Source organism: Lycium ferocissimum, unplaced genomic scaffold, assembly GCF_029784015.1.
Source record: "Lycium ferocissimum isolate CSIRO_LF1 unplaced genomic scaffold, AGI_CSIRO_Lferr_CH_V1 ctg32, whole genome shotgun sequence".
Taxonomy (NCBI): domain Eukaryota; kingdom Viridiplantae; phylum Streptophyta; class Magnoliopsida; order Solanales; family Solanaceae; genus Lycium; species Lycium ferocissimum.
The window spans coordinates 76863-102279 of NW_026725363.1; the positions used below are offsets into that span (position 1 = coordinate 76863).

General features: G+C 35.6%; 3 protein-coding genes across 10 annotated transcripts; 1 reads left to right on the forward strand and 2 right to left on the reverse strand.

Annotated features, from left to right (window-relative positions):
• Window positions 1–943: 943 nt before the first annotated feature.
• LOC132043962 (surfeit locus protein 1) lies at window positions 944–4788 on the forward strand. Its single transcript, XM_059434428.1, has 6 exons — window positions 944–1341; window positions 1430–1530; window positions 2334–2572; window positions 3343–3514; window positions 3602–3885; window positions 4391–4788. Exons 1-6 carry the CDS (start codon window positions 1203–1205, stop codon window positions 4458–4460), a joined length of 1005 nt encoding a protein of 334 aa, XP_059290411.1. The 5' UTR covers window positions 944–1202; the 3' UTR covers window positions 4461–4788.
• A 420-nt stretch (window positions 4789–5208) lies between these two features.
• LOC132043961 (uncharacterized) lies at window positions 5209–15148 on the reverse strand. 8 transcript variants are annotated; one of them, XM_059434419.1, is made up of 11 exons: window positions 14578–15145; window positions 12865–13122; window positions 11680–11922; window positions 11391–11540; window positions 9855–11305; window positions 8497–8570; window positions 8289–8373; window positions 8078–8206; window positions 7855–7961; window positions 6886–7043; window positions 5209–5712 (listed from the first exon to the last, which is right to left on the reverse strand). In XM_059434419.1, exons 1-11 carry the CDS (start codon window positions 15016–15018, stop codon window positions 5455–5457), a joined length of 3354 nt encoding a protein of 1117 aa, XP_059290402.1. In that variant the 5' UTR covers window positions 15019–15145; the 3' UTR covers window positions 5209–5454. The 8 variants fall into 8 exon arrangements, with proteins under 8 accessions (XP_059290402.1, XP_059290404.1, XP_059290405.1 ...); XM_059434421.1 differs by having other exon boundaries at window positions 8289–8370; window positions 14578–15144; XM_059434422.1 differs by having other exon boundaries at window positions 8078–8203; window positions 8289–8370; window positions 14578–15143.
• A 6769-nt stretch (window positions 15149–21917) lies between these two features.
• On the reverse strand, window positions 21918–23030 carry LOC132043965 (uncharacterized protein At3g17950). Its single transcript, XM_059434434.1, has 2 exons — window positions 22669–23030; window positions 21918–22570 (listed from the first exon to the last, which is right to left on the reverse strand). The coding sequence occupies exons 1-2, from the start codon at window positions 22750–22752 to the stop codon at window positions 22070–22072; spliced, it is 585 nt and encodes a 194-aa protein (XP_059290417.1). The 5' UTR covers window positions 22753–23030; the 3' UTR covers window positions 21918–22069.
• Window positions 23031–25417: the final 2387 nt, after the last annotated feature.

Sequence of the window (25417 nt, forward strand, 5' to 3'; positions counted from 1 at the left end):
AAGTTTGAATATAATTAGCACAACTTTTAAAGTTCCTCAAAAATAACAGTTTTTATTATCTTTTTAAAAATATTAGAAAAAAAACTTACGGATAATTAGCACATGTAAAAATTATATCCCACTAAACTAGGATCCAGTTATATTTTTCATGTTTGTCATCTTTTCTCTCTCGCTATTTAACTTATACACTCCCTTAATTCTCTTATATATATTCTATGCATACTAATGTATTTATATACATGGTATAATTCAATTGTAAGATAATTTTGTTGAGGTATAGTATAATATACCTGGTATAATTCATCTTTAGAGGTATACTGATGTATTTTATACAGAGTATAATTTAACATATACTATGGTATTAAGGTATAATATTAATATACCTGATATAAATATAATATACGTGGTATAATTCAAATTTAGATGTATACTGATGTATTTTATACATAGCATAATTTAATATATATAATATACGGCAAAATCAGATTACTTAAATGGAAAGAAAGTAGGAACACAATTGTTGGCGTGGAAGATAACTTTTTTAGCAAAAATGTAGGAAGAGAATCAAGGTTGTTAATGAGTGGCCATAATCTCGCCCAACTACGTTCCTTTAATAGAGGAATCATTACAATATGTAACTCCTCACTGCCATCCAATGTTGATTAAATAATTCTGCTAAGGTTTTGTAAATATTTTTCTCTTATTGTATAGTTATGTTTTTTTCCCACGCAGCAAAAACTTTCAAAACTCTACATAAAAATTCTCCATAAAAAAGGGCATGAAAAAGGATAAAGAACATATGCGCTAAAAAGCATAACTTCTAGTTCTGAATACGACAACAAATTTTTGAAAATATTACACCGCATAACATAAGTCCTACAGAATTTATGCCTAGCGAAGCAAAATTTCATCCTCCAAAGTTAAGTGTTATACAATTTATGCCGAGCGAATCAGGTCCGGATATTTTCATGAAATGAGCGCCGATGCAAAAACTAACGACTACGACTACACACACAATTAGGAGGACCAAAACTTGAAGACGAGTGCATTTGAAGGGGCTAATCCGTGCAAAAGAGTTCTTCGCTCAATGTTCGAGTAAATTTACGACAAAACCCTCGACTTTTTCTGTAATTTTCGCATTCGCCCACAAACATTTTACCTCGAATCAAAACGACGACATTTGGAATGGTAGGTTCAGTAGTATGATCATGGCAGCTTCCATCTCTAAAACCCTAACCAGAAATCTTCTCCGGCGAAGTACACAAGCATTGCAGCTCCGATACTCCTCCGTCGCCGCCACGTCAGCTCCTGCCAGCACTGTCCCTGAAACTCAACCTTCAGGTCCCTAAAGCAAATATTTTTCCCACAATTTAAATTGTAATCATTTTTATTTGAATTCAGGTGATCTGAGTTTGTTTTTATTCCTCAGAGAAAGGTGGACCTTCAAGATGGTCAAAGTTACTGCTTTTTGTACCAGGTGTTATTACCTTTGGACTTGGTACTTGGCAAATTTTCAGAAGACAAGATAAGGTTAACTCATTTTCCCAAAACTATCATTTTTTTTAGGGCCCGATTGGCCATGAAAATTGTGAAATTTGAAAAAAAAAGTACTAGTTTTTGTTTTCAAAGTGAAAAATATTGTGTTTGGTCATGCTACAAAATGGAATTGTTTTTGAATTTTTGTGAGTGGTTTGGAGTGAAGACAGACTTTTTGATGATTCTCAAATTCCGGAATTCGATATTTTTATGGCCAAACATGATTTCCGGAATTCGACTCCTGATAGAAGTAAAAGTTATTCATGGCCAAATGCTCACTTATATTCGGGAAGATTTCTTATTTCTCTATGATGCAATTAATTGTGTGTTTCAATTGGCAATTAATAAAAGAAGATGTGATAAAAAGTGTTGTTGATACAATTTAGTAGGCGTTTGGCCATACATTCTGAATATTTTTCACTTTATTTGGAATTTATGGAGTCGGAGTTGGAGACGAAATTGTGTTTCATTATACTTTTTGCAGAGAATATTCGGAATAACGCTCATGCTTGAATGTACTTAAATGCAGCTTCAAAAGTGAAACGTGAGTTGGAAACAGTAATTTTCATGACCAAACACTGATTTTCAAGTAAAGTAAAAAATTATTCCGGGAAAAAGTGTATTTTTTATGGCCAAACGGGTCCTTTAGTTTCTGATGGATACTTTTGGTTGCTTGGTTTGATCAATCACTGTATCTAACTCCTGGAGTGTGGTTACTTGATTATAGTTTCAGTCAATTTGACCTATAATGCAAGATTGCTGGAGAAAGAAATTGTAACACTGATTACTATTTGCAGATTGAAATGCTTGAGTACAGACAAAATCGATTGCGAATGGATCCTTTAAACTGCAATGAGGTTTCCCCTTCAAGTGAAAATCTGGATTCTTTGGAGTTCTGCAGGGTGCTCTGTAGAGGAGTGTTTGATGAGAAAAGGTCCATTTTTATAGGGCCCCGCTCCAGAAGCATTTCAGGGGTGACTGAAAATGGTTACTATGTTATTACTCCTCTCATGCCTTTGGCAACTGATCCTAACAGGTACATGTACATAAGACTAAGTTAAACAGGGTTTAGGCTACCTCTATAGTCACCTTACTTATGAATAAAAAAGAATAGGCTACATCTAGTTACCTGCTATACATGTTAAAAGGAAGTTACTGAATAGCAGTAGAGATGTCACTGAATTGCGGTCTTGAGTTAATACAGACCACAGAGAGCCTAAAAAGATTTGGGTGTTGTTATGATCAAAGAGTTTTGTTCTTGGGTGCATATGCTAATACACAAATCAATATTGTCGTTTATAAGATCTCAAAGCTAGCTTTCTCTTTAACAAGAATTTAGTTCCTTCACTTCTGTTAAGTCTGGTGCATCTTTTTTTTTTTTTTTTTGGTGGGTGGGGGGGACTTAAGTGCCTCTCGTAACTCCACTTCACTCACCTATGCATGTATTAGCTCAACTACAATACTATATTACATTCTATCTGGCTTTCTTATTGCACATCTCATGATTTAGTTAGTCTTTCCTTAATTTGTTTAAATGCTCTTCGGATTGGTCTATGGATTGATTAATTCTCGTGGTTTCTAGACGGTTAGCAACTAAGTTTTACACGATCTACTACCTTTTTACACTCCTTACCTTTGTATGCATATTAACCCAACCAGCATACAATCGTCTAGTTTTTCTCCAAGATTAAGTTTTCTGTATTACAGTTTTGGCCCCTTTCCGTTTGGATTCTGAATCACTTCAATTTCATGTCTGACAGCAACATGAGTGGTTAATTCTGTCTTATCATGTCAAATTCCTTTCAGCGTGCAAGCACCAATTCTTGTCAATAGGGGATGGGTCCCACGGAATTGGAGAGACAAGTCTTTGGAAGTAGCTGCGGCTGATGACCAACCTTCAAGTATTTCAACCCCATCTCAAGAGAGTGGAAAGAGCTCCTGGTGGATGTTTGGGTCAAGAAAGAAGAAAGTGGAAGAGGTTGTTCTCTTTTCTTACTTCAATTTCCTGATTAAAGTTGTGTGTAATCTGAACATGACACCTGATGGCAATACATCCAATCAACAGGAACAAGCTCCAACTGTTAAGCCGACAGAAGTAATTGGAGTTATTAGAGGAAGTGAGAAGCCCAGTATATTTGTTCCAGCAAATGATCCCAGTTCCTTCCAGTGGTTCTACGTTGATGTTCCAGCCATTGCTCGTGCTTGTGGACTCCCCGAGAACACACTCTACATTGAAGGCATCAATGACAATGTTGACCCAAGCAATCCTTATCCAATTCCAAAGGATACAAACACATTGGTTCGGAGTTCTGTAATGCCGCAAGATCATCTTAACTATACATTTACATGGTATTCCCTGTTCTATATCTAATACCTGCTTCTGAGTTTTTTGCCATTGATATATTGGTCATTCCTCTCATCTTATTCTGTCTATGTCTAGTGCTAATGCTTTTATCGAAAAATATACGTTCTTCCAGAAAATTGGGCACCTAAACTTGATCAAAATTTTGTCTCATTAGTATTTTGTTTCCTTTTGCCAACTTTATACATCTAGGTTGATTGTCATGTCTTTTTTCATCACGTTTTGATGAGCTAATGTTGGTTCCCGACAAGTCAGCAAGTTAATTCTGTGTCAATATGAAAGTATATTAGTAAGCACTAATTGATGTTACAAACAACTGAGACTAATTTTTCAGAAGTTTATAGCTCAAAATCAGTACAGATTTATCCATGTTGCAGACTTGAATAAATTGAAATAACCCTCTCAACAAAAAGAGGACTGAATGATCTGGATTTCCTCTTTTTATTTGTTCTCTTGTGTTTTTCCTGATCTTTTTTTCTAATTTTTTGCAAGGTATTCCCTGTCAGCTGCTGTGACATTTATGGCTTTTAAGAGGCTACAGTCAAAGAAAACCCGGAGATAGCAAACCTTTGAACTGTTTCCTTTTATTTGGCAATGTAAGAACAACTAGCCGTTGAGACAATGCTGCTAATATGCACCTCAGGGCCCTTGACGATACAACAGAATAGCTTCCATGACATCGGCTTCTATAAGGAGAGAAAAGCTGCTATATTTTCAACTCGTCTTAGACCTTCAGTCATTACTCTCCTAAATTCTACAGGCGAATGCAACACATTTTTTAAATGGTACAACCCAATAAATGCCCATTTTGTAGTATTCTCGAGGTTTTGTTTGCTGACATTGGCATTGTCACCAAAAGTTGTTTGATAGGTCAAATTTTGTTTTGATAATTGTTCTTGCAAAAGGCATTTTCTCCCCCTTTGCCGAATTACAGAACGCACATCTGCTTATGACAATCTATCCAAGGGAGGGGGAAAAAAAAGAGAGCTTCTTATCAACCTTTTGCCACCTGCCACAATCAATCTAACGTATTGCGGATCACCCCTTCACATTTTTGATGACCAAGTTAACGATCATTTAGTTTGTGTTCCAGAAATTTGGAGAAAAGGTTCAAATGAATTATTTACAAAGGGAACACAGTTTCTCTAAAAGATTTGCCCAATTCGGCCTAAAACAGATGCCAAAGGGACGTTGATTGTACATTTGGGCATACAGAGGCTTGCCATTAGAATTGATTTAGTAAAATTAAGTCGAACCCAAAGTCTGTTTTGCACGTAAAACTAAACCGTCAAACTTTCAAGTAAAAAATGAATCTCCAAAACAAACTGAGATAAAAAATACTAATTTCCCTTCCGTACGCTTTTTACAACAAATCAGTGACTGCACAACAAATCAAAGAATGGAAAGCACATCAACCTAAAGAAAAGGAAAAGAAAAGAGAAAACTAAAAAAAGAAGCAAATATAACATTGACCAGGGGCATAAGAAGAGTATACCAGAACCAAAGAATGAAATGAATGAAAAACAAAACCGCAGAATGAAAAAACAAAACAGATTTTACTTGCTTTGATGACGATATACAAGTAAGGAATTTGTGGTTGCTTCACCATGTAATGCTTTCAATAAAGACACAAATTGGAAGAGACTTTCTTCCGAGAACCACTTCAGCTTCCACTTCTGGGGACCCGAGACAGGTTTTCTCTTCACGAGTTTTGTATCCTCGACTATCTTGCCCTCCTTCAGTGTAAGAGGGAACTTTGACATGACGCCTTCCAAAGTCAGGGTCACGCAATAGCAATCTTTGGTGTCAATTACCTGAAAGATAAAGGAAATCCATACCATCAGGTCTGTAGATAAAGTAAACCACTAGCTAAGGTGAATTTCCAGGTCAAATTCTATGTTAAGAAAGCCACAACCTATAAGATCTGACAAATCAACCATTATTTGCTTAAACACCCAAAATCGGACATGGTGAAAGCAGTAAGAAAAAGTGATTTCTTGTACCCAAGAAAATTAAAGAATAGTCTGCAATAGATCATAAATAGGATCAATACATGCAAGCCATGGTAAACACTATAATAAAAGTCTAAACAGTTCCAGAACCCTAAATCTGAACCAACTAGGATTCTTGGTAGTAACAGCTAAATTCGGCTCGACTCTATATCTCATAGGCAAATCTAGGCCTTGCAGTTGATTCATATAGGCAATTTTTTTTTTTTTTTTTTTTTGAATTTGTTATTTTTGGTTTTGGTTTTCCCATATTAGATTAAAGAATCTCAACACTGTATCAGTTTTTCCAGTTAATAGAAAAGAAACTCACAAACCCAGAGTTTTGTTTCACTCTGCTTCCCTAAATTGAAAAAAAAAAAAAGTCATCTTATATACCTAACTGGCATCTGTTAAAAAGGAAATGGTTAAAGCGCAGTAGTAGATCCAGAATCCAAGACTTTTTACACCATAACTGTTCTCTTGGAATAGATAACTGGTTGATGTATCTACTAAATCGTGTCGATCATCCTATTTCATCTGATCAGTGATGTGATAATAATCAATACATATGGTAATGAACTTTTTTTTAAGGAGCATTTGGAATAAACTAAAATCGACTTTAAAGCATCTAATTGTTTACAGGTACTCACAATATTTATTCCAATTAGGTGATTAATTATGAAGGGGAGCCTTGGCGTAACGGATAAAGTTGCTGCCATGTGATCAAGAGGTCACGGGTTCGAGCCGTGGAAACAGCCTCTTGCAGAAATGCAAGGTAAGACTGCGTACAATAGACTCTGGTGGTCCGGCCCTTCCCCGGACCCTGCGCATAGCGGGAGCTTAGTGCACCGGGCTGCCCTTTTTTTTTTTAGGTGATTAATTACGAGGGGTAAACTATTGACATATACCATGTATAAGATGCTGCTCGATTGATTTATCGGAAAGATAAACATGCTACTAGATTGATAAGAAACAAATGCTCAAGAACAAAATTATTACCACTTCTGACACGCTGACAATGGAACAACAAGAGTCCAACGAGAAGTAGGAAGAGCATGATACACTCTCAGAAAGGGAACCAAGCAGGGTTACATCTTCCGTGCACAGAATTAGATGCCTTCCAAGCACAAATAGCGATCTCCGCAGCCATGAACCCTCTGTCAATTAAAGTTGGACAATTCTGTCAAACAGTAACAATAAACTCCATCATAGAACAGCTGTCTCTCTGTCCAAAAAAATTGAATTCTCCTTTCACCCCCCCCCACCCCCCCCCAAACAGACACACATAAAAAAAAATAAAAAAAATAAAAAAAAATAAAAAAAAGAAGGAAACCAGAAAAGCCGCAGAAAGAAAAAGAACTTGAGACCAGAATATCTACGCAATTAAAGGAGATATAAAAAGAGACTAATAACAATGATGCTGCTGGCAAAAATGGATGCACCACTTATGGGCAAAAGCAGAAAGAGTGTTTTCCTTTTTGGTTCCAGTTCTTTAGTATGGAGGGGAGGAGTCAGCCTAGATCATCTGTTAAGCAAAATAATGGATTATATCTGTATAGCTATCTACGTTCTATGTCCCATATCACTTAGATAACTCCTTTAGTTCAATGTTGGTGCCAGTTACTGCCATCTTAATTGCTTTGTCAATCAACTTGATACTTCTTTGGATAAAATAGAAGCAGCTGAAGTTATTAGGAAAAGGAAATGCTTGCAAATAGGCCACCCTTTCTTTACACCTAGTATGCTTTACTCTAACTACAAACATTTAGCTTTGTATAACAGAAGCACAACGTCTCAATGATGGACTACTGACAGAACAAGCTCGTAAACCTACTCATCCAGCAAATACGGCTATTAGTTTTTTCTTGGCATCAGCACTAAAGATATGAAGACGCGCCTCACTGTTCATGTCCAAACATCAGTATGAGGATGAATCATATAGAAGACTGCAAGAACAACTAGAAATACCTCTCCAATTGTTGCACCAGAACATCACCATTGAATACTGAAGAATGCTCATCTTCAAACCTCCACATACATGCCTTTCGAAGAGATCAGCCTGAACGTTCTCCAAACTGTCATTCAAATTGCAAAAACCAGCACATGAGGAAATGGTAATCAAACTAGAAAACATAATACTCGAAGTTTTCCCACAAAACCAATTTAGACGTGCAGAGCCAAGGTAGATCACCTTCGCAGAGAACAGTCATTTTCCACCACATGTGAATCAATAAACCCCAATATCGATAATAGCTCTCTGGACACATCTATATTTCTGGTCACAAAGAGGTAGGTTGTGTCCCGTCCGAAGCACACTCTACTTATAAAAGATGGAAGAGAATAAGATCTTCAGAAAAGTAAAAGGCATGCAAACCAACGGAAGTGACACAGAACCCACAAACCTTACAATCTGAAGTCCCAAACCCACAAAAACCTCTCTCATCTGCTCAAAACCATGACAGCCAGCTAATTTTAAGCTTGAACCTGCTAAAAGCCAACAGACAAATAGTACTTAAAAGCATGCAGCATCATTTCATTGTCTCTAAAGTAGTAATAGAAAGAACAAAAACTTCACATCTCGCAAAAAGTTCATACCACAGTAAAGCTAACCTGACCCAACACATGAGTTTTCAAGGAGTAGCACATGTAACTTATGCTCGCTGCTCAAGGTTACAGCTACCTCACTGTAAATTCAAAAGGATTACAGTAAATAATATTGGAAGAAAACAGTAGCTTATATAACTAAGGCACAGAAAAGAAAAGGCATGTAAGTGCCAGAAAAGTAAATTACACGAAGTACAATAATCCCTAGATGATATCGTCCAGATATATGATATGTTTTACCAAAACTAGAGTTAATGTCCTTGGATAACGTGGGGAAAAAAAAGTTGGCAATTGAAAGACTCAATAAAGCAGAAGCAAGTGAGTGCTTAGGTAATTCATAACACTTTGCAGAAAACATTGGGATATCCTAATGAGGCACGTCATAATATTTAGCAAAAACACATACTTGAGATACAATTGTCATGTTGCAGGGTTTGAAATACTTGTAGCTAACTCATGCCATATCTGCAAATCCATCACTATCTAGTTTTACTTTAAAGAGTTCTTTCCCATGCATGACACACATTAGAGAACTGTTTCCACATGGACAAATTTTTTTTCTGATGAACAATCGTTTCACTTCAGATGTGCATCAGGATGGTGCCAAAAGCTGCAATTTTTTTTTTTTTTAAATGCAAGTAGCAAATCTTTTCGCACAGAGCTTTCCACTTAGAAAATTAAAAGAGCTACTAAACTAGTCCTTGATCTAAACTATATAAGATTTTCCCTCCTTTACAGAAATTAGTACTATATTTGACCTTCAACGGGAGTTAAAGTATTCCCTTTTTTTTATGAAGCAAGGGGTTAAGGTATTCCATTTAGCCCTTTTGCTAGCAAAGGCAAAAGACTTGAGAACACCCATACATAGTTCACCAGCTTTTGTAACCCTCTGACGTGTCCTGAAAACCTTGGAGTCATCCTCCACACCTTTAAAGATGCCGTGTACCCTGGGAGACCACTGTCTCCAACCCACAAACCACTTATCAGTGCAATGAGATAGCAGAGCATGCTTAAGCGAGGGGGTCACAACTGACAAAGAAGGGTTTTAAGCAGTGGCAGCTATTAGGATTCAGACTTAGGTTAATGTGCCAATACCATCTCAAGGAGTAAGATAACCAAATATGCAGGCTGATTATTTGAACACAAGAATTCAGTGAGCAAACTAAATTAACCTAACACACAGATGAAAAGAGCGAAAAGAAAACGCACATTGGAAATCTCATAATTGCCACCCAAAATTGCCAACACTTAACTGAAAAACTCACAACATTTATCAGAAGCGCACATAGTGGAAAATAAAAAAGTTCGCCCTTTACAAAACTCTGCTCCATCTATATTAAAGATGTCGGGAATGGTACATCTACCTTTCACTGAACTGAGAGTCTTTCTCGAGCAAACAGTTGCATAGAATGTATCTCTGACAAGATTCATCAATTCCAGAATCTGCAGCTTTTTTGTTAAAGTAATTCTTAATTAGCTTCTCAGCCCCCTGTAGTAATCTGCTTCTCTCAGCATGAGTTTGCCTGCCACAACTATCAAGGGATATTCTCATCGCACTTTGGCTAGAAGCTCTCTCTGAAGCACACAGTGGTCCAACCCCTCCATCTTGAAAACCATTTATATCCAAATCTAATTTCTTAGGTTCTGCTGTCTCATCATCTGCTTTTTCATTTTCCTCACACAGTGAGATTATTCGCCTTGCAGGTTTCCTCCGACGCTTTTTCTTCTCCAACCAATCAGCGTCCTGCTTCACAACTTGTACACTTTCTACATCTTGTCTATCAGTAGAAATATGCCCTTGCTGGGAGGAAGTGCCTGGTTCCCTGACCACCGCGCAATCAGTACCTAAACGTGCTGGGAATCTACAATTTAGTTTTATCGGGTACAATTTTTCATGGCATACATCCATGGACAGATGCAATGGTGAGTAGCTATCCACACTCCTTTCTGAGACATTGTCGATAAGAAACTGATCAACCAGAGGCATTGAGGTCAACTCAGGGCAATCGTCGTCGCTACAGCTTGTATCACTATCAGAAGATGCAGCTGAGAAGGATTCAGCAGACAGCTGCAGCAATTCTTCTTCCAAATTTTGACGTCTGTGCAGAATGTCCTCCTTGTAGTGAGGAGGTGATCCTGTGCTAGCCAAAGATGATCGAGAATCCAAAATATTATCAGCATCAGTAAGTGGTGGAATATTGATCTTAGCACTCATTTTAAGACCCCTTTGGGTTGAGTAGGATTCAGACTGAGGGAACATTGTAGTTGGATGAAGCACTTCATTATTTATAGGGCTAAATATATCCTGATGTCGGCTTCTACTAATCTGAATGGACTCTCCTGTGTTATTCCGAGAAAATCTGGAAGATGCTTCACCAATTTGGTTGGGGTAATGAAACATCTCTGCGAATGAGTTGTCAGATTCTAGTATATTTGTGCTGCTGTCATCTCCAGAAGCCAGCATCGAGTCAGATAAATATTTGGAGGTCTCACCTAGCTGATTGTCTCTATTCTGGGTCTTAACTTCATCATCTCTGTGGTTACTGGAGACAGTCTCTTTGCCTCTAGAAACACCAACAAAATTGTCAGAAGAGTCATTTACCCAGTCTTTGAACTCCTGCAGCCACACATCAGATCTTTCCTTCTTCATATTCTCAATTCGGTTCATCAACTCAACTATTTCAGCTTCCTCATCAGAAAGGGCATTCTCCTCCTTGCTTTGATTGTCGATATCAACAGACGCAGATTCTATATCAGAGCAAATGGAAGTGTTCTGTTCTTCAGTCTCGATACTAGCCACACGTGAGAGCTTCTTCTGTAATAGGCATATCAAGATGTTTAGAACTACCGATTTATATAGAAAGATCAAATTAGAAATGAGCACCTAAGGAGTTACTGACCCTTTTTGTATTAATACTTCCTTCTATTTTGGCCCCAACTCTTGCTGGTGAATAAAACCCAAAGCTAGCAGGCCGCTTTTGCCTACTGGCAATGATAATCTGCCGCTGCCATAACTCACTAGTACAGATTTTCTTTTCATCAAGCTCCATCTGGAATGTGCAATCATGGAAGAGAAAAACGGGTAAGTCCAAAGATTAAAAGGTTAAATAAAGAGGCACATCCCTCAGGTAAGCCTCTACAGCACAGGATGGACAAAGAAAATTTAATTACAGTAAAAGAAACAGATACCTTCTCTGGACTCGGAAAGAAACTGAAGACTTGAGCTCTATACCAACGAGAATAGCACAGAGGATTCCCCTCAAGCCACAAGCGTTGAAGAGATGACAGGCCAGCAAGAATCTCCATCTCCAAGAAATTGGAGATTATATTGTACGAAATATCAAGCCCCTGAAGTGACTTCAAATTTTCAATTCCGCGTAATGATGTTAGGGCATTGTTCCTCAGAACAAGCTTAACAATGTGAGATGAGACCTGCAGTGACAAAACCTCCATAAACCAACATGTTGATAAGCATTGTACCATGTACTTCACGCTCATCTTGACTTCACCCAACAGAAAAGAAAGAGTGCTGAAACAACTATAAGTTTAAAATTATGGCACACATATCCTAAGTGCGAAATTAGCACTAGACAAATAATAATCATGAGAAGTTGTTCATAAGACAGGAATTATGATTAAATATTACTTTGGCTCTAATAACTTCAAACCTTCCTAGACAATGGTTGTCTTTTCTCACTTTTTTTTTTTTTTTTTTTAATAGGTAACCTTCCTACAAAATGATTATAATACCAACTTGGCAGGAAAATCTTCGAGACTACAGTCAAGTGATTTACTACATGCTAAAGTAAAAAGTTATTGGTTGTGAGGTAGCAAGTACCCAGTGGAATAGTTGAGGTACGCACAAGATGGCTTTGACATCATCAATATGATTTTTATTTTTTTTGAAGTAAATGGTTATTGGACACAATCTGATTTAGTTAAAGCATTTTCTCCTTTCACTTCAGAAAGGAGCAGCAGGGAGTTTCAAGTAACTAGTCGGATACCTTCAGAAGAGAGCAATTTTACTAAATCATTTACAATTGATAGTGACACAGTATTCGTAACTGTTCCGAATATCATAAAATGTTGTACTGATCCTCAAAAGAATTTCCGTGAACACGGGTTGTGTTTGAGATGCAATGAATCTATTGTCCTGCCAATCGAATGAAATATAAAACCTGATATGCTTTACAAAGATTCCATTTGATTCCCAGCTTGGTCAAGCACAATTCCCAAACTTACAAAGTTCTACGGTACTTAGTAATCAGCAACAAGATGTGAAGTTCTTCTGATACTCATAGCAATTTTGTTCTTTATAACAGACAGTAAAACATTATATAACCAAAACTTTCAGGATGAATAAGCGAGATTTACCCCACTAAAGGACACAACATTTCTCAGGTGGTTGAACCCAAGATCCAGATGCTTCAATTTGGTGCACTTCCGCAGATTATCCACCTTGGCAAACTTATTTCTGCTCAAATCAAGAGTTTCAACAGCAGGAAGAAGTTGCAAAGATTCGTCCATCAGAACCAAGCCATTGCGGGCACATGAAATAAATGATAACCGATTCCAGTGCGGAGAATTATTTATATCAGCTATTCTACTAGCAAAAACATGCTTAAGTGCGTCCTGAAACAATGAATCACAGAAGAAAGGAGGAGCCCTTTATATATAGATACCAAAAAGCAATACTACTACAACAACAACATACCCAATGTAATCCCACAAGATGGGGTCTGGGAGAGTAGAGTGTACGCAGACCTTACCCCTACCTCGTGGAGGTAGAGAGGCTGCTTCCGAAAGATCCCCGGCTCAAGTCACTCATAACAAAGCAACTTTAAAAAATAACATACAGAAGCAAAGCAGACACAGCAAATAATAACAAAACCATTACATAACATACAGGAAAAAGGAACAATAACAGCAACAAAATAATGCCATAACCGAAGCAAAAAAAAAAAAACAGGTATTAACAGAAATCGAAGGGCAAGAAGGTACAAATTAACAGGTATTACAATAGCACTTGTAATTCACATGCAAAATATAAACTCACTGTCGAATTGTGACATATCAATTTTAAGAAGACTGTTTCCCAATGACCCTCGGCTCAAGTAACTCATCTCAAATCCGTGTTAAACAGATAAAATACAGAAGTGAAGCAGACATAGCAAATAATAAGGAAATCATTACATAAAATTCACAAAAAAAAAAAAAAAAAAAAAAAGGAACAGTAACAACAACAAGATAATGCGTTAACTGAAGAAGAGAAACAACAATAGGTAGTAACAGAAATTGAAGAACAATAGCACTTGTAATCCACGTGCAAAATATAAAACTCACAGTCGAATTATGACATATTTTGTGTATATATTTCCTAAAATTGGAATATTATCCGTTGGTACCCATGTTACAAGAAGGCTAAATGGTGCACTAGGTTGAATATTGAGTTATTTACCTAAAGAACTAGGGCTCAATTCCTAATTAGCATATTTTTCCATTCCTTTAGTTAGTAGTGAACCCATGTTCCAGAAACCCTAGAGTATACGCAGACCTCGTGGAGATAGAGAGGTTGTTTCCGATAGACAACCTGCTCAAGTAACGCAGTTCAAAGCAGTTTGAAAAAGGAAATATTGAAATGAAAGAGACATGACAACTAATAAGGAAAGCAGTACACAGCACAGATACCAAAAAAGCAATAGCACTTGTAATAATTCACATGCAAAATATAAAACTCACAGTCGAATTATGACAAATCAACTTCTCCAAAGTATGCCTTAATTCCAAAAGTCCTCTAGCAGCTTGTAACAGAAATTGAAGGACAATAGCACTTGTAATTCAATAACAACAACAACAATATGTCCAGTGTAATCCCCTGAAGTGGGGTCTGAGGAGGGTAGAACGCACGCAGACCTTACCCCTGCCTTGAGAGGCAGAGAGGCTGTTTTCGATAGATCCTCGGCTCAAGATAAAGCAATATCAAAGCCGGTCAAAAAGGAAAAAACAACAGTAACTACAACAAAACAAAACAGTATGCTCAGCGAAGATAGCACTTGTAATAATTCACATGCAAAAAATGAAACTCACAGTCGAATTATGACAAATCAACTTCTCCAAAGTATGTCTTAATTCCAAAAGTCCTCTAGCAGCAGATGTAGACAGATCACATCCTCTAAGTTCCAATACTTTTAACCTACCAAACGGCAAAAGTGATAACGGCGTTGGATCCCTAGCTGGTGGCGGCAACACAGAAACCACCTTTAACGATGTTAAAAGTCGAAGAATCCGTCTAAGCCTTTCAAGTGCCCTATGGTCACCTAAATCAGATACATAAGCACGAAGATAATCAACAGGTGCACCTGATAAAAGACTCTCAAGTTCAGATAATGATTCGAGTCTAGAGTGAACATAATGAAGACCAATTGGATTCAATTTTAGGATTAAGGTTCCTTCGATTAATGATTCGACGTTGTTTTCCACGAATTTTACGAGTGAATCTAAGTATCTATCGCCCGTAACAAGCACCATCGTGAAATTAGGGTTAATTAGTGGGTAATTAATGAGAGAAATGGGGGTTTTGGAGGAATCGCCATGACTGTGTGAGAGTTTTTTTTTTGTTTTTCTGAGAGGAAAATAATGAAGACCGGTTTTGGGTTAATGATTGGGTTTACTAGACGGGGTTATTAGCGAAGCAACTTGCTGGGAGACACGTGGCGTGTCAGAGTGGGACCACGACGCGTTTATAGCCGATGTTAATGTTTATGTATTTAATAAATTTTCCAGCATATGTCATGGTTGTTAAAACTTCAATCAGAAGAAATTTCCTCCCAATTTTGTGACTTTGTAATAACCATATTTTAATATTTTTGTACCTTGAAAATTGATGTTTTGGAACCTGAGAATTGATGTTTCTTGGTTTTGATGCCATTTGTCATGAAGTCACAAACTTATTACAACGGTTGAGTTGACATTTTGTACAGTTCACCTTTGACTGATGTAATGGTTGGATATTGGATAGCAATCGTTTTGCTTCAATTTATTTGTCTCACTTTAATTTGGAGCGAAGCTTAAAAAGGCTAAAAAAGCTTTTGAATTTTGTGACTTTATAATAACCATATTTTGATTTTTTTGTACCTTGAAAACTGGTGTTTTGGAACCTGAGAATTGGTGTTTCTTGGTTTTGATGCCATTTGTCATGAAGTCACAAACTTTATTACAACGGTTGAGTTGAAATTTTGTACAGTTCACGTTTGACTGATGTAATGGTTGGATAGTGGATAGCAATCGTTTTGCTTCAATTTATTTGTCTCACTTTAATTTGGAGCGAAGCTTAAAAAGATTAAAAAAACTTTTGAATTTTGTGATTCTAAACTAAAAATACATAAAATGTATTAAAATATTTTTAATTTTATGATCTTATATGTCATGTTAAAAAAATGGAACCAAAGAGTTGTCAAAAAATGCAGATTAACAAAAAAAGTAAGGCAACAAATTAAAACAGAGAGATTATCTGGTTTGAACTCTGCAAAAAATACTACTATCATTTTAGTAAAAGTATCTTTTTTCTCGTTCAATGCTATATTTATAAAGTTTATGAAAGCATACCAAGGTGAAGTTGATGACCTTTTCTTAAAAAAAAAAAAAAAAAAAAAAAAAAAAAAAAAAAAAAGAACAAAATTGAATAAGGAGGGCAATCATACCGTAAACCGATATAGTTAAACAAGTAGAACATATTTAGGATGCTTTAGAGAACCATGCTGAAGGAATTCAAGAAAATAACCTTGTGAATCTTTCATAAGCAGATTTGGAGGGTGTTTGGATTGACTTATTTTAAGTGCTTATCGGATTTTAAGTTCTTTTCTATTTTTTGTAGTGTTTGAGAAAGATAAAAAATATTTTTAAACACTTACTTTTGGGTCAAAAAGTACAAAAATGGGTCAAAAGCCAAAAGTTGGGCATTCCCAAGTTATGGCTTTTAGCTTTTATCCCCCGTTTACTTTTACTTGTCTATTATAGATTTTGCACACTCCTTAAGAAATAATAATGAAGTGTATATTTTGTCATGTTACTCATATTAATTGGTGTATGAGTTCATAATGAGTTTGAAAAATGATTTAGAATGAATAATTGATGTTAAGCGTAAAACATGAAAAATAAATTGTTTTTCTCTGTATATACGAAAGGATCCAATTAGTAGGTACTGGATAATGTTATAAAATAAAGTTAAAAATTGTACTAGAAACTTGAATGAGGATAAGGTTTTGCATTTATTTGGATTTGCTTGCATTAAAGAGACACCAGAGATAGAACTTCCGAAGTACTTATGTCTTAAATGGAGTAAATTGAGTAAATTAAAATTTTCTGTTTTTAGGTTGGCAGTATGATTAAATATCAAATTGTTTTCTAATCTTGTTCCCAACTCTATACATTAGAGTTCGAACGTCATTATTGTGATCCACCAAAATCCAAATATTAGTAATGTAGCCTAATATTTTTCTATCTTCCCACAAACTACAAAAGGCTTTTTTTTTTCTTTTTTTTTTTTTAAGAGTGTGCATATGGTCAACCTGGATTATATTTCTTGTTTGATAAGGAATTAAAAGAATATACGAAGCAAGTAGCCTTACACGTCAATCTTTTTCAAATTGTTCATCTATTATGCACATCCAAATATACAATTATAAATAGTTCACCAATTCACATAGGAGAAGTAAACCCCTCCATTGAACTGTACAACTTGTAGTACTGTACAACTATGCTACTGAATAAAAAATGAAATGACCTTTTTTAAGAGCCTGTTTGGATAGAAAAAGCGAACATAAAAATTTTTTTTAGAACATAAATTTCTTTGGATAAATTTCACAAGTGCCTAATTAATTTTTTGGGCTTATTTTAAGCACAAAATGACTTTAAGTTGGTCAGCCAAACACTCAAAAAAGCTAAAAACAGCTTATAAGTCAATCCAAACGGGCTCTAAGTCCTTTTATCTTTTACATATTTCAACTTCTATAAAACGCATTTATCATAACATGTGATTGTTTAATAAAAATAGAAAACAATGTGATTGCTTTTATAATTACAGTTCTTACATAGTACGACATTGACCTCGTTTACATCGAAACTTAGAAATGAAATGTCCGATTTATAAAATCAATAAATAAATGACCTGACACCATTCACTTGTCCGAGGAAGACAGAAATACACAGTGGTCCTATTAATATTGGAACTCATGTGAAATGGCACCAATTCTAGGGCTGGGCATAAATACCGAAAACCGAAAAACCGAACCGAACCGAACCGAAACTTCAACAAACCGAACCGAACCGAACTAGTTTGGTTCGGTGTTTGGTGCCCATCGTCAAAAAACCGAAACCGAAATAGCCGAACCGAAGTTTCATAAAACCGAACCGAAAAACCGAACGCGCACCGAAATTTAATACATTACCCAAAAAAATTAAAATAGTCCAGACCCATTAAGTTTAAAGCAAAAAAAAACCAATTGTAATAAGTCTTCTTTTGCATTTGTATCCCTAATTTTCTACTTCAATTGAAAAATCAAATATCTTTAACAAAGAAAGGTAACTAAGATGTCTCTTAGGATTAATATATGTCCTTTATGTGTTTTCTTAATTATTCTTACGGTATGTATATAACATCTAGTAATCTTATGTCATGATTATAGTATTTTGTTCTTGTGTATCCTGTTTGTTTGATTTTGATTTCAATTTATCAGTTTTATGTTTTATTGCTTTTGAGAATATGAATTAGTGTCAATGGAATCGCTTCTAATATTATATTAAAAAAACCGAATTGAAAAAACCGAAATCGAACCGAACCGAACTTTAAAAAACCGAAACCGAAAGAACCGAACCGAACTAGTTTGGTTCGGTGTTTGGTGTCCACCTTCAAAAAACCGAACCCGAAATAGCCAAACCGAAGTTTGATAAAACCGAACCGAAAAATCGAACGCCCACCCCTAACCAATTCTCCCCCAAATGAGTAAACGAGGATAAATTCAAAAAATTGAAGGGTCATTTGCACGATTGTCCTTCAAATGCACTGGTCTTTAAATTTTGTCCCCCAAATTGGTGGTCTTTAATTTTTGCTCTTCACCTAATACACTGAGGTTCTAGATTTGAATCCCGACCCAATCAAAATAAAAACAAAAAATCACAAGGTAGAGTTTCGTCGTAAAGTTAAGCCTATTCGGGTCAAAGTTAGGCTTCAGGCATAATTTTGAATACAAAACTCTACCTCAAAGGCAGAGTTTAGCATGAGAATCCAAACCTCTTAAAAAAAAGAATTGGAAGGTATGCAAAATTCTACCTTAAGCCATAGAGTTTTGCATTTAAAACTCCGTCTGAGGCCTAACTTTGGGCTGAATAGGTCTAACTTTGCTACGAAACTCTGCCTTGCGATTTTTGTTTTTATTTTTAACTGAGCAGGGTTTGAATTTCAAATCTCATGGTATTAGGCAAAAGGCAAAAATCAAATATCAATCCCTTTGAAGGACAATCCGCACAAAAAAATGAAAATTGAAAGGAGTGAAATTGAGATTAAGCCCATCAAACGAAGAACACAAGCCCATATTCAACATCAACACGGCCCAACAATATTTTCTTGGGCCAGCTGTTCCATTTGATCGGACCATGAGATACCGGAACCATACACGTGACTGGTTCATCAGATAACGTGCTCAGTGAAAGTTTTCAGACGCAAATTGAAACAGAAACAGAAAGGTAAAATCAGCTGATTTGTAGCTACCCTACCATTTGTAGCTACCCTTTTTAATATTACCATTCGTAGCTAAAAATCAGCTGATTTGTGTATGTTTTCGCATGTATTTGTTGTCAGCAAATACATGAAAGCTTGTAACAAAAAAAAAAAGGAATGACTCCTTTATTTTTTAGCATAACGGTGGTGGTATTAAATGAGAAATTAAGATATTTTTTACCTTCTTTTCAGCAAAATCTCTTGTAATATTCCCTTTCCTTACACGTTTCTCTTCTTCCATGCATTCTTCAACATTCAAACGTAAAAATTCAAATTTCAAATTAAATCTTCAACACCTTTGAAAATACATTGACAAAACAAACACGATCAATCAACAGCCAATGTATTTGAAGTTTTCAATATTGATTTTGTTTTTTATTTACCGATGTATTTGATAGCACAACTAATATATTTGACGTTTCCAATCAAACTCCATGTATTTTATATTAAATATCATGTATTTGTGTGAGTAACAATTTGCATCACCCATGTATTTAGTGGTAATGTATTTGAAGTTTTCAATATTGATTTCGTTTTTTATTTACCGTTGTATTTGATAGCATAACTAATGTATTTGAAGTTTCCAATCAAACCCCATGTATTTTAAATTAAATCTCATGTATTTGTGTGAGTAACAATTTGCATCACCCATGTATTTGATGGGATTAATTTGAACAAAATACATAAATATATAGAAACTTACCATGTATTTGCGTCACCTGTGTATTTAAAACTAGATGAAGATGGAATTAATTTGAACAAAATACACAAATATATAGAAAAACTTACAAAAATACACCACCAACCACAACAATTGGTAGTTATATCATAGAACATACACAAATACATATATATTTTTCGTCTTCTCAAAACCCTAATAAACTTTCTCTCTCCTTCTCTCTCTGCGCCGCCATAACTACCACCATGGCTTCGAAGCAACAACAATCACTTCCACCAAGTTGATTTTGTGGAAGAATAATAACACAAATAGCGAAAATTTCACGAAACAAAGGAGATGGGATAGAACGTGAGTACTTTAAGGCTTCTTTTTCCTTTTTTTGGTAAAAAAAAAAAGAAAGAATACGACGAATCTTCTTGATTGGTGAGAATGGAAGTGAAATTTTTGCAGAAGGGTGAAGAGAGGAAGAAGACGATCATAAAAGGTAAGAAGTTATGAAAAAGGAGAGAGAATGGTAATGTATATTAAGTGATTAATATTGTTACCATTAAAAGGGATATGGGATTGGGGGTGCTAATTTTTAGGTGTATTTGTGAAATGGTAATTCAAAAATTACTGTGTAGCTATAATAGTTAAATTAGAAAAGTATTTAGTTATTATTAGTAATTAAAATAAAAGATAGTTATTACCACTAATTATGTATTAGAAGTAGCTATAACGCGTAAAAATTCCAAACAGAAACGACGTAGCTAAAATCCATTATCATTTTGTCTTGTCCTGAACTTTTGTTGCACTTCTCGGAGACTAAAGTATCTTGATGTGATGTAATCGAAATATTAGAATAAGATAAAACTTTAAACCCATATAATTCATTGCTGTGACGAATTCAGGATTTTGGGTTAAGAAAAAACAACAAAAGCTAAATATAAAAAAATAATGTTGTCAATGAGAATCAAACCTAGGACACTAGAGACAATTTTGAACACCCTAACGCTTCCAGCTAACCTTTTCGCATTTGTTCGTGGTGTTCAAGCCTAATATATGTACATAAACATAAAAAAATCTACCCTATATATACACTGTAATTTTGCGAACACCCTCGGGCCCTTTTAAATCCGCCCCTGCTTGATTGGGACAAGGCAGAAGAATATTTAGGAGTATCTTATCCTTTGGGGCATCCGATGCGCAAAGCTCAATTAATAGATTGTGATGTTGCTATCTTCAATTTGTTGAGAGCATAATTAAGTTAATAAAATTACAGTATCATTCTCATTGTTGAAAATCGGCAAAGTTCTATATTCGAATCTCATCGCCAGTTCGCCCACTCTTTATGAGAAATAATTTTTATGTGCTTAGCTCACGAAAAGAATTGTGCTCGCACATGGAAACATGTTAAATACTTAATTCTATGGATAAAATATATTCTCCCTAACAAATGTAATGTCGACTTGATGTAATGTTTGTATATAAGGTGATTGTTACATATGAATACTTTTGGTCAGATTTTAGCAGAGCCTCAAATTCAACTTGTGAAAGCTTTTGCAGCAACACAGTTTGCTTGCTGTTCCAGACAATTGGTGTTTATTATGCGCGTGATCATATCTTTTGCTTCATCAGTGCTCTATTGCCAGCTTGTGACTACAACCACTAAAGTGTGTTTCTTCAAGTTTTAAACAAAATAAAAGGTAATCCACGGAAGGTCTGACGGCTAACTGCACAAGATGTTAAGCATACATAGGAAACAAGACAAAAATCACTTCAAGAGTAAAGAGAAATAAAATTTTATATCAAATGTAGAGTAATATATTTTCTTTTTTCCTTGGTTCACTTTCTCGCATCCCTCCAAAAGACAAATACTAGGTGGCAAACTTGCCTTTACATTAGTAGAATAAATAAATCCAAATAAATATCATGGCAAATAAAGATAAAATGAGAATAAACAGACAATGGCCAGCAAAGGACGATTAAATAAAATGAGAATAAATAGACAGTGGCCAATAAAGGACGACTTCTGTATTTTTTTCTGATTCTCTGCGTTCATGCTTCTTCTTAATGATTATATCTAATACTCCGTAACAAAGTTTAAACCAATTAATGGCGAATCAAAAAGTTAATGATACGTCTATTTAACGGCTACAGATTCCCGAAAGCGACGACACAGAGAATCTACACAACCCTAGCGCTCCCGCCGGCGATGAATCTTCTTCAACTTCCACCGGCGGCAAAACTCTCCCGTCGGCAAATAACGTCCTTCCATTTGACGGCGGCGCGTCGATAACAACACCTTCCAGCTCAGCCGCCGCCGCCGCCGCTGCACCGTCGTCAATCGCTCCGTTTTCTCTCCGCTCGACCTCGAGATACTCTCCGAGCGACGCTGGCTTGGAATCGCATTCGTCTCTGCAAAGCCTCCACCACCTCCGCCGCCGGAAATGGCGGCGCTCCTCCTCTTCCGCCGCCGCGACTCTACTCTTCTTCGATTTCCTGTTCTTCAGAGCGCCGACGGAGGTTTCAACGTTTGACTGGCGGTTCTGAGTCATTGACGGTGCTCTAAACGTGATCGCTTGACATGTAACTCCCATGAGAGTTCCTAGTGTTATACTCCGATCATGAAAAAATGAACCTGTAGACTGTTCGCACCATAAAAACGTAAATTTCAAACACATTTCACATAGCATTATTCAATTAGAAATATGAAAAGTGATTGAGCAATAACTAGTATATTTACCTCAGTGTCGAGATCAGAAGAAGAAACAGATGAAATGGTAGGAGAAGAAGGTGGCGGTACCAAATCACTTGCCGGATCCAACATTGCTCCAAATTAGGGCTTCAATTCTCTCTTATCAGTATGAAATGAAAATATAACAAATATGTTTGAGGATAAACAAAGGGGTAAGGGTACAGTACATCAACCTGAAAGTATTATTGGGTTTTACAGTATGATTCTTGTGCATCAGTAGTACTGCGGGGGTGGGGGTAAAGTAGGGGCATACTATGCAATCATACTTTTCTTGGTGGAAGAGTTTGCAAAAAGTCCATGTTCCTCTTTGAAGAAATGATTTCCCTACCTCACCTGTTTCTTCTGTTTACCCCCATGACTATTTTTGTATATTGTTTCTTAATATCTTTTAATAAGTTATAATATGCTTAAGTCTGCGGCCAGAATAAATTCTATTTTCTTGAGTGTATTTTTTTAAATTAGTCAATCTTATCCATATTGGATTCCTCATTCATTAGGAAATTCTCAAATTTAGTTTGTTTTTCTTCAGACGTGTGTTAGAGTAAATTAGTTCACTTTCGATAAATAGTTACAATCTTTCAATAATGATCCTATATGTTCTCCTCTTTGATAAGAGTAACAAGTGGACAGTTTGTTTGTCTCCACTTTTAATCCCACAACTTTTCGGGTCCGGAACTTTTTTAACCCAAAAAATAACTTTTGGAATCAAACTAACCCTTTAAAAAAAAAAAAAAAACAAATTAGGTTTCACGCACAGATTCTGTGCGTGAAAGGGAGTACTTTTTTTTTTTCTTCTTTTTTTAAGCTATCAAAAATCACGTTTTTTTCATACTTTGAGCAAAAATTAGTCATGTTTCAAAACCCTGAAATATCAATAGTTTATATAGAACTAAATATATTTTTTTGCGTACAATAACGTCGGCTCATTACATCAAGTATACCTAAACATTTGAATCGTCGTTTTAGGGGTTGTAAAGTGCCCCGAAGTAAGTTTTATTTGCTTGGAAACTTGTCATCTTTAAATCTAAGTGTCATATTTTATAGGATTTTGACTTAAGTGTTTTGAAATAAAAATATTATATTCAAAAATAATCCATCCAATACGAGAGGTTCAACCAAGGTATAATATATCTCATTCAATGCTCCCACCAAGGTTTAATCCCATGTTGTTGGCATAAAAAAGAAGTAAGTAAAAAAGAAAGGCTAAACCACCAAGCCAAATTGGTGAATGCACAAAGTAGACACTTTTTATTTTTTATAATGTTCACTAATGCTATCTAACTCGTTTTCATAAATTGAATTTCGAACCTCGAAATTGACATTCAAAACATCATTACCACGCGATTTCCATCTTGAAATCTACTTTTTATCATCAGATTTTCACCAAGCAAGAATGAAAATTGTGCACCAATTTAGGAAAAAATTCAAATTGAATGGGATAATGGGCGTTTTTTGGAAAATCGGCCTGGCCAAACCGCCTTGTGGCGGTTTGACCCGCTATATCTCGAAAAAATACCCTGAATAAAAAAAAAATCGCATAAATCAGACATCCAAGCACAAAGTTATGACCATTTAAAGTTTCAACAATTTACAACTAGTTTTCTACCTATGCTCCTGTCCTTATTTTTTATTTACGTGAGTGAAGAGACATGTGTATGCTTGATGTAATGAGCCGATATTATTGTACGCTAAAAAAAATATAAGTTCTATATAAAATATTTATATTCCGACGTTTTGAAACGTGACTAATCTTCAGTCAAAGTATGAAAAAAAACTTAAAGATAACAAGTTTCCAAACTTACTTCGAGGCACTTTACAACCCCTAAAGCGACGATCCAAACATATATGTATACTTGATGTAATGAGCCAACATTGTTTTACGCAATAAAAATATTAAGTTCTATATAAAATATTTATATTCCGGTGTTTTAAAACATGACTAATCTTCGGTCAAAGTACGGAAAAAAGCTTAATTTTGAGTTTGATTTTCAAAGAACAAAGATGATAAGTTTCCAAGCAAACAAAACTTACTTCGGGGCACTTTACAAACCCTAAAACGACGATCCAAACGTTTAGGTATACTTGATGTAATGAGCCGACGTTACTGTATGCAATAAAATATATTAAGTTCTATATAAAATATTGATATTTTGGGATTTTGAAACATGACTAATCTTTGCCCAAAGTATGGAAAAAACGTGATTTTGATAGCTTAAAAAAAAAAAAAAAAAATACCCCCTTTCACGCACAGAATCTGTGCGTGAAAGGACCAAACTCAAAAAGTTACAGTTTGGTCCTTTCTGTGCGTGAATCCTAGTTTGGTTCTTTTTTTTTTAATGGGTTAGTTAGATTTCAAAAGTTATTTTTTGGGTTAAAAAAATTTTGGGCTACAACTTTTCTGATGTTCGTTGTTTATCCCTGCCACAGAATGTGATTTTTCCTCATTTTTGCCCCTCTTGTTGGTTGATGCATCACATCTCATCAGTTTTTTTTTTTTTTTCCAAACCTTGTGTTGTGGAGCTACAATTTACAGCTCATGATTTTGACACTAATTTTCATTATGACCGACACGATGAAAATCTTAAAATTATTAAACGGGATTTAGGTGGAGAAAATATAATTTGGAGCTTTTATGATTACGATGTGTGTGATCATTCAATCATTCTACTGAACTTTAACCTCAAATTATTTAAGCTTGCTACACTCAATTGGAGTGAATTTAGTTGATACTAAATCA

Coding starts and splice junctions, on each gene's coding strand:
- LOC132043965 (XM_059434434.1), bottom strand. CDS start 22,752: ATGTTGGATCCGGCAAGTGATTTGGTACCGCCACCTTCTTCTCCTACC. Junction 22,571..22,668: donor CTTCTGATCTCGACACTGAG/GTAAATATACTA, acceptor TGGTGCGAACAG/TCTACAGGTTCATTTTTTCA.
- LOC132043961 (XM_059434419.1), bottom strand. CDS start 15,018: ATGGTGCTTGTTACGGGCGATAGATACTTAGATTCACTCGTAAAATTC. Junction 11,306..11,390: donor GAAGTATTAATACAAAAAGG/GTCAGTAACTCC, acceptor TGCCTATTACAG/AAGAAGCTCTCACGTGTGGC. Junction 5,713..6,885: donor TTGTCAGCGTGTCAGAAGTG/GTAATAATTTTG, acceptor TTTATCTTTCAG/GTAATTGACACCAAAGATTG.
- LOC132043962 (XM_059434428.1), top strand. CDS start 1,203: ATGATCATGGCAGCTTCCATCTCTAAAACCCTAACCAGAAATCTTCTC. Junction 2,573..3,342: donor TTGGCAACTGATCCTAACAG/GTACATGTACAT, acceptor AATTCCTTTCAG/CGTGCAAGCACCAATTCTTG. Junction 3,886..4,390: donor CTTAACTATACATTTACATG/GTATTCCCTGTT, acceptor ATTTTTTGCAAG/GTATTCCCTGTCAGCTGCTG.